The following is a 12,613-nucleotide window of genomic DNA, read 5'->3' as shown; positions in this document are numbered from 1 at the left end:
GCCACCTACTAGTGTTGGAGGGTCTCCTGTGGAGATGTGGCTCGGCAAGGGCATACCACAGGGATGGGGCACTGGCTGCAGCAGTCCTTGAAGGTCCCTTTGGTGTAAGCCCTCATGAAGGTAGCCATTAGCCCTACCAAAGAGTCTGCAGACCCCAGGGCTTGGTCGCCTCAGGCCAAACAACTACCAGGGAGGGAGTGTAACCCCACCCATCAGCAGATAACTGGATTAAAGCTTTACTGAACAAGACCTTTCCCACCAAAGCAAGACCATTTTTCCATCACCAGTCCCTCCTGTCAGGAAGCTTACACAAGCCTCTTAGCCTCCTCCATGAGAGCAGAGACATTACTTTGCCTACAAATGTCCATATAGTCAAAGCTATGGTTTTTCTAGTAGTCATGTATGGATGTGAGAGCTGGACAATAAAAAAGGCTGAATGCCAAAGAATTGATGCCTTCAAACTGTGGTGCTGGAGAAGACTCTTGAGAGTCCTTTGGATGGCAAGGAGATCAAACCAGTCAATTGTAAAGGAAATCAGTCCTAAATATTCATTGAAAGGACTGATGCTGAAGCTGAAGCTCCAATACTTTGGCCACCTGATGCAAAGACACAACTCATTGGAAAAGACCTGACTCATTGGAAAAGACCCTGATGCTGGAAAAGATGAAAGGCAGAAGGAGAAGGGGGCAACAAAGGGTAAGATGGTTGGACAGCATCACCGACTTGATGGACATGAGTTTGAGCAAGCTTTGGGAGATGGTGAAGGACAGAGAAAGCTGGTGTGCTGAGGTCTGTTGGGCTGCAAAGAGTCAGACACAATTGAGTGACTAAACAATGACAAATCAGAGGGCAGACAGAAGCAGCAAGAAGAACCACAATCCCACAGCAGCTAGAAAAAATACCACATTACAGAAAGTTAATCAGGATGAGAAAGCAGAAAGTTATGTCCCAGATGCAGGCATAACATAAAACCCCAGAAAAACAACTAAAGAATTCAGAATAATGGTAGTGCAGATGATCCAGGATCTCAGGAAACAATAGAGAAGATGCAAGAAATGTTTGCCAATGACCTAGAAGAACTAAAGAGCAAACAGAGATGAATAATATGCTAGAAGGAATCAATAGCAGGATAATTGAGGCAGAAGAAAAAACAAATGACCTGGAGGACAGAATGGTGGAAATCATTGCCACAGAACAGAATATAGAAAAAGAATGAAAAAAAAAAAAAAATGAAGACAGCCTAAGAGACCTCTGGGACAACATTAAATCTACCAACATTTGTATTATAGGGGTCCCAGAAGGAGAAGAAAGAGAGAATGGACCTGAAAAATATTTGAAGAGATAATAGCTGAAAACGTCCCAAACATGGGAAAGAAAATAGTCAATCAAGTCCAGAAACACAGAGACTCCCAGGCAAGATAAACCCAAGGAGGAACACATCAAGACACATAGTAATCAAGCTGACAAAAATTAAAAACAAAAAAAAAAATTAAAAACAATTTAAACCCAAAAGAATGATTCTTTTAGCACATGGCATGGACACATGAATAATGACGTGTGAGTATTCACAGTTCATTCAAAGCTACCTTGAAGGTATAGCCCTGAAACTCCTTCCTTATGTTATGTTAACACAAAACCCTAACCTCAGTGACTTAGGACAGTCAGTTCTTGCTTTTGTTGCCTATTGGCAGCTGCAGATCCACTTTAAGTCTTCCTGTCTCACTGTCTACACTGAAGGAGCAGCTCATGCTTTCTGTTGGCAGAGAAAAAGCAAGAAAGTTACGGGAAACACTCAGTGGTTCTTTAAGACTCTGCTCAGACTTGATATTTGCCTGATCTGTTTGCATGCCATGGATCCAAGCAAGTCAAACAACCAAGTCCAGTGGAGGTGCCTGTTCCTCCCAAGGGGGACACTCACTGCCAGGCACAAGAGGTGCAAATATTTGGGAACAAGAATACAGCCTATCACAATGTTTCCCTCAACCTTCTACTTAAATCTTTCAACTATAACCAATAAAAGATTTATTTACAAGCATTATTCCAGCCTTTCCCTCTTATGGTCTAGAGCACATATTCAAACGTATTTTGAAAATTCTGCTTACAAATAATTTCAGAAGATTACTTTGGAACAAAGAAGAAGATAAATTAGGTTCCTCTGTTGCCAGTGCCTTGAGAATTACTTTAGTGCATGTGATGGTTAATTTTATGTGTCAGTTTGGGAGGGCTGTGAGATGCCCAGATTAAACATTGCTTCTGGGTGTGTCTGTAAGGCAGTTTCCAGATGGGATTAGCATTTGAGTTGGTGGAATCTGTAGACTGTCCTCTCCAGTGTGGTTGGACATATCCAGTCCCTTGAAAGTCCAAACAGACGAAATGCAGAGAAAGAAGGAATTTGCTCCCATTTTCCTGCCTCATTGAGGAGCTGGGATGTCTCACCCTGTCTTCTGCCCTTCGGTTGAGAGACTTAGTTCATTGACTCACCTTGTCTCAGGTCTTCAGACTAGGACTGAATTAGACTATCAGCTTTCCTGGGTCTTCATCAAGCAAAAAAGATGGTGGAGTAGAAAAATATGTGCTCATCTTCTCCTTTGAGAATATGAAAATCACAACTATCTGCTGAACAACCATTGATAGGAGGATATTGGAATCAACCATCATGCAAAATGCTAGGCTGAATGAATCACAAGCTGGAATCAAGACTGCCAGGAGAAATATCAACAGCCTCAGATGATACCACTCTAATGGCAGAAAGTGAAGAGGAACTAAAGAGCCTCTGAATGAAGGTGAAAGGAGAGTGAAAAATCTAGCTTAAAACATTCAAAAAACTAAGATCATGGCATCCAGTTCCATCACTTCATGGCAAATAGATGGGGAAAAAATGGAAACAGTGGCATATTTTATTTTCTTGGGCTCCAAAATCACTGTGGACAGTGACTTCAGCCATGAAATTAAAAGACACTTGCTCTTTGGAAGAAAAACTAGGACAAACCTAGACAGTATATTAAAAAGCAGAGACATCACTTTGCGAACAAAGGTCCATATACTCAAAGCTGTGGTTTTTCCAGTAGTTATGTATGACTTTGAAAGTTGGACCATATAGAACGCTGAGACTGAAGAACTGATGCTTTTGAACTGTGGTGTTGGAGAAGACTCTTGAGAGTCTCTTGGACTGTGAGGAGATCAAACCAGTCAATCCTAAGGAAATCAACCCTGAATATTCATTGGAAGGACTGGTGCTGAAGCTGAAGCTCCAGTACTTTGGCCACCTGATGTGAAGAGCTGACTCATTGAACTAATCTGATCCTGGGAAAGATGGAAGGAAGGAGGAGAAGGGGGCAACAGAGGATGAGCTGGTTGGATGACATCACCAACTCAATGGACATGAGTTTGAGCAAACTCTGGGAGATGGTGAAGGACAGGGAAGCCTGGAATGCTGCAGTCCATGCAGAGAATTGGACATGACTTAGTGACTGAACAACTTCCTGGGTCTTCAGCCTGTTGACAGCAAATCTTGGGACTTCTCAGCCTCCATCTTTGCATGAGCCAGTTCCTTGTAATAAATCTCCATTTGTATTATATCCATATCTATATCTTCTGTTGGTTCTGTTTCTCTGGAGAACTCTGACTAATACAGTGCAGGGGCAGAAGATATAAAGAAGACCCTAGAAAAACTAGGAAGAATGAGGTTACAGAAGAAATGAAGGTTTTGTTTACTCCTTTGGAGCTTTCCTGTGCTTAATTTAATTTGGTTTATTTATACATTTGTAATATTCTAAATCTATGGCATATGGCATACACACTTATAATGATATTAAAAGCTGAAAATATTCACAGTTCACTGAAAGCTATCTTGAGAATGTAGCACTAAAACTCCTTCCTCCCCCTGGGCCTGAACCTCTGGCACATAGACAGCTCCAAGTTTGTTAAAGGTGTTTGTATCCTGTGAGGCTTGTCACCAACTCCCACAATGCTCCATAAGCTGGACCAGTATATGAGGCACTCAAAGCCTTTCTTCTCTTTGGTTCAATTAAATGGCCAGTCTTTGAAATATCATCTTCTCTGGATACCACAGCAGAACTGGGCATGAAGGAAATCCTTGGGGGACAGAGACAATGTCTTGCTTCTCCTTTTTTGCCCCCAGAGATAACACAGAAACCACAAAACAAAACAAATTCCCCCCACCCCAACTCATTTCTATCGAAGCGGATTCTGTTCAATTAGCCTAGATTTTCTAAGATGAAGTACAGAGCAGCCTCTCTGAAGAGAACTCATTTGCTGACATCGCTTTTGCTTTCACAGTGGAGGGGAGAACAAGCTTGGGGCACTTTCTGTAAGATGAGTGCCTCCTCACCTAGCAGCTCACACCTTTCCCCAGTGAGCTTGGTGCATGCCAAGTTGCTTCAGTCGTGTCCAGCTCTTTGCGACCCTACAGCCTGTAGCCTGCCAGGTTCCTCTGTCTATGGGGTTCTCCAGGCAAGAATACTGGAGTGGGTTGCCATGCCCTTCTCCAGGGGATCTTCCTGACCCAGAGATCGAACCTGTGTCTCCTATGTCTCCTGTATTAGCAGGCGGATACTCTACCACTAGCACCATCTGGGAAGCCCGAATGGTTGTTTCCCAAAAGATCGTGTGAGGAATTAATTTTTAACATAGTGAGGCTCCTAGGGGAAGGACCTACTTGGGAATCCAGGTCAGTAAATGTGACGGGGGATGGAGGCATGCTTCCCCAGGTCTAGAGATGGGAAAGTAGAGAGAAGTTGTGTGTGTGGTGCTGTGGAGGATTCCTGCTTTCTTTTGGCAGGAATCTTTCTTTCATCCTCCCACTTCTTGAGGATGTCCTTAGGTCACTTTTTCCAAGGAGACCCCACTCCATTGCCAGGTGTCAGCAACTCCTGCTTTGTAGCTGCATTCGAGAAGGACCTGACATCACCCCTGGCTTACAACATAGAGGCTCTTCATGGTCCTGGGTGCCCAGGACACTGATGAGGAAGCCAGGCGTGAGCCTCAGTATCTAGGACAGTGGCCATGTGGCAGAGACCAGCAACAGGGGTTGCCTGGTCCACGTATCACCACAGAGCCATTGCTTATGCCAGCACCTTTGGCAAGAAGAATCTGCAGGCCACCCTTAGACCCTGTCAGATAAACACAGGTCTGTAGGGCGGAGCTAAATTTTCAGAAACTACTCAGATAAGGACTTAAGGGGAAATGAAAACTGAACTGTCCATACCATCTCCACAGTCCTACTCTGGCTCAGGGCCTGAGAAAACCCCTGCTGTAGCTGCCTCCACAGACCTCACACTGCCGTGGTCCTGGAGGCTGTGTATGGAGAATAGCCTGATGGAGGCAAAAGCTCAACCATGGATTTGATCACCACTGTCATCCAGTCTTAATCAGGGCACTTAAATCTCTTGGGAATCATGAAACATAGAAATGACAGGGACATATGTGGAGAGCTATTTGAAAGCTATCTTTAGAAGAAAGATTTTATATCAGCTGCTTGAATTGCTAGTCACCTTGTCATTTCTTGGATTTGATTTCTATATACTTCAAAGGAAAGGATACTAACGAAGTACATGACAGGACTTTTTTTCTGGATTTATTTTTGCTTACTGTAACCACAAAGTCAATAAATTATACTTAAGAAAACCTTAGTCAAGTAGCTTGATATCTGGTTTGTTGCATAGAAATAATTGCTCTGTTACAACAGCTCCAGCCAGTTACTTCCCATAACTGCTTTCCAACATAATGTTTGTCTTGTTCATAAAATACCTGGTGGTGATTTTCTTATTTACGTTTTTATATATGTGGTAGCTGTTACTGTGTTATATCTAAAACTCATCACCTACTTTCCTAGTCTAAGTATCAATATTATTTTTCAATTTTGTTGTTCTTCAGTTGCAAACTTGTGTCTGACTCTCTGTGACGCCAAGGACTGCAGCATTTCACTTCCTGTCCTTCACTATCTCCTGGAGTTTGCTCAGAGTGATGCCATGCAACCGTCTTATTCTCTGTTATTTCCTTCTCCTCTCTTCAATCTTTCCCAGCATTATGGTCTTTTCCAATGAGTTTGCTCTTAATATCAGGTGGCCAAAGTATTGGAGCTTCAGCCTCAGCATCAGTCCTTCCAATGAATACTGAAGATTGATTTCCTTTATTATTGATTGGTTAGATTGCCTTGCAGTCCAAAGGACTCTCAAGAGTTTTCTCCAGCACTATAGTTCGAAAACATCAATTCTTCGACCCTCGGTCTTTATGGTCCAACTCTCACATCTGTACATGACTACTGGAAAAACCATAGCTTGACAATATGGACCTTTGTTGGCAAAGTAATGTCTCTACTTTTTAATAGGCTGTCTAGGCTGGTCATAGCTTTTCTTCCAGGGAACAAGCACCTTTTAATTTCATGGCTGCAATCACCATCCGCAGTGATTTGGGAGCCCAAGAAAATAAAGTCTGTCACTGTTGCCATTGTTTCCCCATCTGTTTGCCATGAAGTGATGAAACCGGATGCCATGTTGTTAGTTTTTTGAATGTTGAGTTTTAACCCAACTTTTTCACTCTCATTTTTTACTTTCATCAAGAGGCTCTTTAGTTCCTCTTCACTGTCTCCCATAAGGGTGGTGTGATCTGCATATCTGAGGTCACTGATATTTCTCCCGACAATCTTGATTCCAGCTTGTGCTTCCTCCAGCCCAGCATTTCACATGATGAACTCTGCCTAGAAGTTATATAGGCAGAATGACAATACACAGCCTTGATGTGCTCCTTTCCCAATTTGGAACCAGTCCATTGTTCCATGTTGGGTTCTAACTGTTGCTTCTTGAGCTGCATACAGATTTGTCAAGAGGCAGGTAATGTAGTCTGGTATTCCCAGTTCTTGAAGAATTTTCCACAGTTTTTTGTGAGCCACACATCAAAGGCTTTAGCATAGTCAATTCAGCAGCAGTAGATGTTTTTCTGGAATTCTCTTACTTTTTTCTATGATCCACTAGATGTTGGCAATTTGGTCTCTGGTTCCTCTGCCTTTTCTAAACTCAGCTTGTGCATCTGGAAATTCTTTGTTCAAGTACTGCTGAAGCCTAACTTGTAGGATTTTGAGCCTTACCTTGCTAGCATGTGAAATGAGTGCAATTGTGCTGTGGTTTGAACATTTTTTGGCATTACCTTTCTTTAAGATTGAAAGGAAACCTGGCCTTTTCCAGTTCTGTGGCTACTGCTGAGTTTTCCAAAAATGCTAGCATATTGAGTACAGGACTTAAACAGCATCATCTTTTAGGATTTGAAAGAACTCAACTGGAATTCCATCACCTCCACTAGCTTTGTCTATAGTGATGCTTCCTGGGGCCCACTTGACTTTGCACTCCAGGATGTCTGATGCTAGGTGAGTGATCACACCATCATGGTCTTCTGGGTCATTAAGACCTTTTTTGTATAGTTCTGTGTATTCTTGCCACCTCTTCTTAGTATCTTCTGCTTCTGTTAGGTCCTTGCTGTTTCTGTCCTTTATTGTGCCCATCTTTGCATGAAATGTTTCCTTGGTATCCCTAATTTTTTGAAGAGATCTCTAGTCTTTCCCATTCTGTTTTTTTTTTTTTTTTCTCTTTCTTTACATTTTTCACTTTGGAAGGCTTTCTTATCTCTTCTTGCTGTTCTTTGGAATTCTGCATTCAGTTGGATATTTCTTTCCTTTTCTCCTTTGCTTTTCACTTCTCTTCTTTTCCTCAACTATTTGTAAGGCTTCCTCAGACAACCATGTTGCCTTTTTGCAGTTCTTTTTTTCTTGGGGATGATTTTGATCACTGTCTCTTGTACAATGTTATGAACCTCCACCCATAGTTCTTCAGGCACTCTGTCTATAGATCTAATCCCTTGAATCCATTTCTCACTTCCACTATCTAATCATAAGGGGTTTGTTGTAGGTCATACCTGAATGGCCTAGTGGTTTTACTTTCTTCAATTTAAGTCTGAGTTTGGCAATAAAGAGTTCATGATCTGAGCCACAGTCAGCTCCTGGTCTTGTTTTTTCCTGACTGTATAGAGCTTCTCCATCTTTGGCTGCAAAGAGTATGATCAATCTGATTTCAGTATTGATTATCTGGTGATGTCCATGTGTAGTCTTCTCTTGTGTTGTTGGAAGAGGGTGTTTGCTATGACCAGTGCATTCTCTTGGCAAAACTCTGTTAGCCTTTGCCCTGCTTTGTTTTTTACTCCAAGGTCAAACTTGTTACCCCAGTTATTTCTTGACTTCCCACTGTTGCATTCCAGTCCCCTGTGATGAAAAGGGCTTCTTTTTTTTGGTGTTAGTTCTAGAAGGTCTTGTAGGTTTTCATAGAACCGTTCAACATCATCTTCTCGGCCTCAGTGGCTGGGCCATATCTTGGATTACTGTGACACTGAATGGTTTGCCTGGGCAATGAACCAAGATCATTCTGTTGTTTTTGAGACTGCACCCAAGTACTACATTTTAGGCTCTTTTTGTTGACAAGAGGGCTACTCCATTTTGTCTAAGGGATTCTTGCCTTAGACATATCTTAATAGTAGATCTTATTACTTATATCTTAGTAATAGATATAATGGTCATGTGAATTAAATTTGCATATTTCCATCCATTTTAGTTCATTGATTGCTAATATCTCACGTTCACTCTTGGGGTGGTTGACACTGGGCCTGATTGACCACTTCCAATTTACGTTGATTCATGGACCTAACATTCCAGTCCTATGCAATATTGTACTTTACAGCATGGGATTTTACATTCACCACCAGATACATCCACAACTGGGTGTCATTTCCTCTTTGGTTCAGCCTCTTCATTCCTTCTGTAGCTGTTTCTTTGCTCTTCCCCAGTAGCATATTGGACATCTACTGACCTAGGAAGTTCACCTGTCAGTCTCATATCTTTTTGCCTTTTCATACTGTTCATAGGGTTCTCAAGGAAAGAAGGCTGAAGTGGTTTGCCATTTCCTTCTCAAGGGGACCACATTTTGTCAGAAATCTCCACCTTTCCAAAGATGGTGTAGTAGCAGGATGTGCCCTCATCCTCTCCTGTGAGTGTTTTTGGAGTCTCTGGCAGAGGCGTGGGTCAACAGTGGCCTGCTGCGGGGTCAGGGACACTGACAGCAGCCCTCCTGGGAAGGCATGGCATGCTGGCCTAAGTCCTTTGGAGGTGGTTGCATGATCACCTTTTCAATACTTGAACTGCATTTTTCACTAACCATTATTCCAGTTTCTAAATCTTTTTTGCTATTTCTTATCTTTTTTCGTACATATGTACTGAATTCTTAATTTTGGTAATTATATTTGTTTCAGTCTTAAAATTGACATTCAACTCTTTATAGAATCTAGTTCTGTCATTGTGTCATTTATTTACTTGAACATATCATAGTTACTTTAAAATCCATGTCCAACAATTCCAATAGGTGGATCACATATGGATTTGTTTCTTTTTGTTGTTGTTTGTTTTTGGTTTGGTCTTGTCTCTTGGCTTATCTGGTCATTTTTGAGGGAATACTGGACAATCAATATATGTAAAATAGTGCAGACATGTTGGGTGATATTATGTTCCTCTCAAGAGGATATGATTTTTTTTCTGGCTGATAGTAGTTGCAGATCACCTTAATACATTTAGGACTGAGATATTTAAGGCTAGGTTTCTGAGGACTGGTCTGTTTCGTTTGCTTTTATTTCCAGTATTCAGGGTATTCAGCTGAAGACTTTAGTTGTTTACCTAGACCCCTCTTCAGCTTTGTGAATCTGCTGAAAGCTCTGCCTCTTAGCAGCTACTTTCTCCTAAATGTCTTGCCCCTGAGCTTCTTAGGATTCAGCAAGTGCCTTAGGTTAAAACCCATTCAGAATGTCAGACTTACTTTTCTTTTGTTCCGTTTTCTCTGGAGAATGTACTCCTTGAGTCCTGGCTGCCTTTGTAGCTCTAGGATTTTGTTTTCCAAACCCAGTGAAACTGTTGCAAGCTCTGGCCACAACACTCTGCTTCTGCCCGTGCCCCAGAGGAAAATGCTGTGGGAAGTGCTCACCTCCATGTATCTCCCTTGTTTTAGGTTCTGGGCCCTCAAGTGCTGCCTACCTTTGTTCACCTTGACTGATCTCTGATATCTTCAGAGAGTTGTTTTAAAAAACTTACTCACACTTTACATTGTTTAAATTTTACAGTGTCCTCTGTACAACTGTTGAAGGTGGGTGATTTAGTGTGGTATAAACTTACTTCATCACAGTTGAAAGTGTGTTAGTTGCTCAGTCGTGTCTGACTCTTTGCGACCTCATGAACTGTAGCCTGCTAGGCTTCTCCATCCATGGGATCTTCCAGGCAAGAGTACTGGAGTGGGTTGCCATTTCCTTCTCCAGGGGACCTTCCTGACCCAGAGATCGAACCCCAGTCTCCCACATTGCAAGCAGACGCTTTACCATCTGAGCCAACAGGGAATCCCATCACAGTTGAAAGCTGAGGTCTCAGTCTTGAGTTTTTATGTCATGATCACATTTTCTGCCTAGATATTCTATTTGGTTGTTTTTCAAATCAGCATCATCTCTTTTTTTGGATAGTATTCTGTTTCTGTTTCATGTTTTCTATTCTTTAGTTTTAATCATTTGAAATACATTCATTTTATAGTTTGTATCCTATTAAGTTATCTGAAATTTCTCAGGGGTTTAATTTTATTATATATTATCTGCTGACTCAGTTTGCATTTGCTTCTGCCAGATGCCCTAGGAGATTATTAACAGCAGAGAACCAACTTTTATGTTAATTTCTTGGGTTGGGATGTCCTAAAGCCATAGAGCCATAGAGCATATTTGAATTCCAAATGTAAGTGAGCAGACACATGGTTAAAAAATATGAAGGGAGATATTTTTTTTCCTCCTCTCAAAGTTCAGATCTGTAGAGATAAGCTTATGATTTTGTTTACTTGTGAATGAGTGTTTCTTGAATTATATTTTCTCTTAAGATATGGACCATATATGGGATTCTGACTTTATACGTTTCTATTAGTTCCAACTCTCCACATTACATGGGCTCAAGGTCTTGGCTTCTGTGGGTTCTGAGTTCCTTGGGCTGCTAAGAAATTAGCACCTATTGCTCCCTCTGATTTTCAGTTTTATTTCTGCTTAATCCCCAAGGATTTGCCTCATTTTCTTGTGGACTCAGCTGTTTATATATGAAGACACTCATATACTTTACTCAGCATTTTTAGGTGTTTTTTTAGACAAAGGTTTTCTAGTTGTCTAGTTTTCGTAATTTCAGAAATGAAATTTTCACTGACATAATTTACATTTCTTGTTTACTTAAATGTTATCTATTATTAAATACCATCATCAACATTTTTCCCACGTGTATATAAAATGTGAACAATTGGATTATAATATTTAATATATATATTATGCATATATACCATGTAATACATTATATATGGTATATAATAGATTGTAAAGCTTTGTGATAACTGCTCTGTGAACTGGGTATAAAAGCATGATAAAATCTGGCCTATTGAAATAGTTGGAAGTACATCACACTTCTTTCAGCTACATGTTTCCCTGTATCTGTTTTGAAACTGATTTTCTCAGTGAGATTAAACAATGTTGTGGCTTTGAAGCTTTCAAACATTGAAAGATATATCTCTGGGGAATGTATATTTATGTGTGAATTACTTCACATTCATTCATATATGTTACTTATATTTGGATTTTAAAATTTTATATTTGCATTAATTTGAATATCCTTTTATTCCTTCTGTAGGAAGATACTTCATCGAGATTTGAAATCAAAGAATATATTTCTGAAAAATAATAAACTTAAAATTGGTAAGATTTTAAAATATGTATGCCATGAAAGAGTGCATTCTAGATTTTATTATTATCTATCAAATTAAAATATAAAGTAACTAAAAGTAGTAGAATAATCATTGGTTTATTCAAACTTCTTAAATTTTTGTGCTTTATTGGTTGTGCCCAACAACAACAACAGCAAAAAGACCAATTGTTTCTGATTATCTGATAGAAACTGAGGTATAAAACATTTGCTATTTATTAGTAGATCCAACAAATGTCTTTTGAGTTCCTATTCCATGCCAAGCACTAACCATTAACAAATGATTAGACTTGTTTTACTAGTTTGATTACTATAGTTTTCCTACTCCCACATTTATTTTATCATAAGCAATTAGGAGTTATCACAGATTATTAAAGTGTTGATATAGCGAGTTCTCCTTTAGAACTGTATCTATACTCCTAACAGTTACAGAATTGTTTGATCTTCACGTAAGATGTTCTTAGAGGGGAAGACATAAAACCATAGACAAATTAAGCAATTATACTGAAACTGGTGGATTCAAGTTTTTATAGTCATGTTCTTGAAAAGTCTCAGGTTTTTTATTTAAATTTTCTTTATTGTAAATGAAGAACAAATTCCCCCCTCACTCAGATAAAATTGCAGATCATATATTCAGTGCTTCCAGAATCATTCTGTTTGTTGTTACTCAGACTTGAAATATCTTTTTGTTTCAAGTTGTTGGTTTTCCCTAATACCAGGAAAAAAAAGCAGTTTTAGCTTACATAATTCACTTTCCTATCATCAAACTCTTCTTTCTCCTACAAGGCTTTTATT

General features: G+C 40.1%; 1 protein-coding gene across 18 annotated transcripts in view; it reads left to right on the top strand.

Moving 5' to 3' along the window:
* Positions 1–12,613, top strand: part of NEK11 (NIMA related kinase 11) — a 274,120-nt gene that overhangs the window by 71,671 nt on the left and 189,836 nt on the right. For all 18 annotated transcript variants that reach the window (XM_070794905.1, XM_070794932.1, XM_070794884.1 and 15 more), the window contains one exon: positions 11,747–11,811. In XM_070794905.1, coding sequence (XP_070651006.1) covers positions 11,747–11,811 — 65 coding nt within the window. The remainder of the gene's footprint in view (positions 1–11,746; positions 11,812–12,613) is intronic.

Source organism: Bos indicus, chromosome 1, assembly GCF_029378745.1.
Source record: "Bos indicus isolate NIAB-ARS_2022 breed Sahiwal x Tharparkar chromosome 1, NIAB-ARS_B.indTharparkar_mat_pri_1.0, whole genome shotgun sequence".
In the NCBI taxonomy this organism is placed as follows: Eukaryota; Metazoa; Chordata; class Mammalia; order Artiodactyla; family Bovidae; genus Bos; species Bos indicus.
This window is presented reverse-complemented; position numbering and strand designations above follow the sequence as displayed.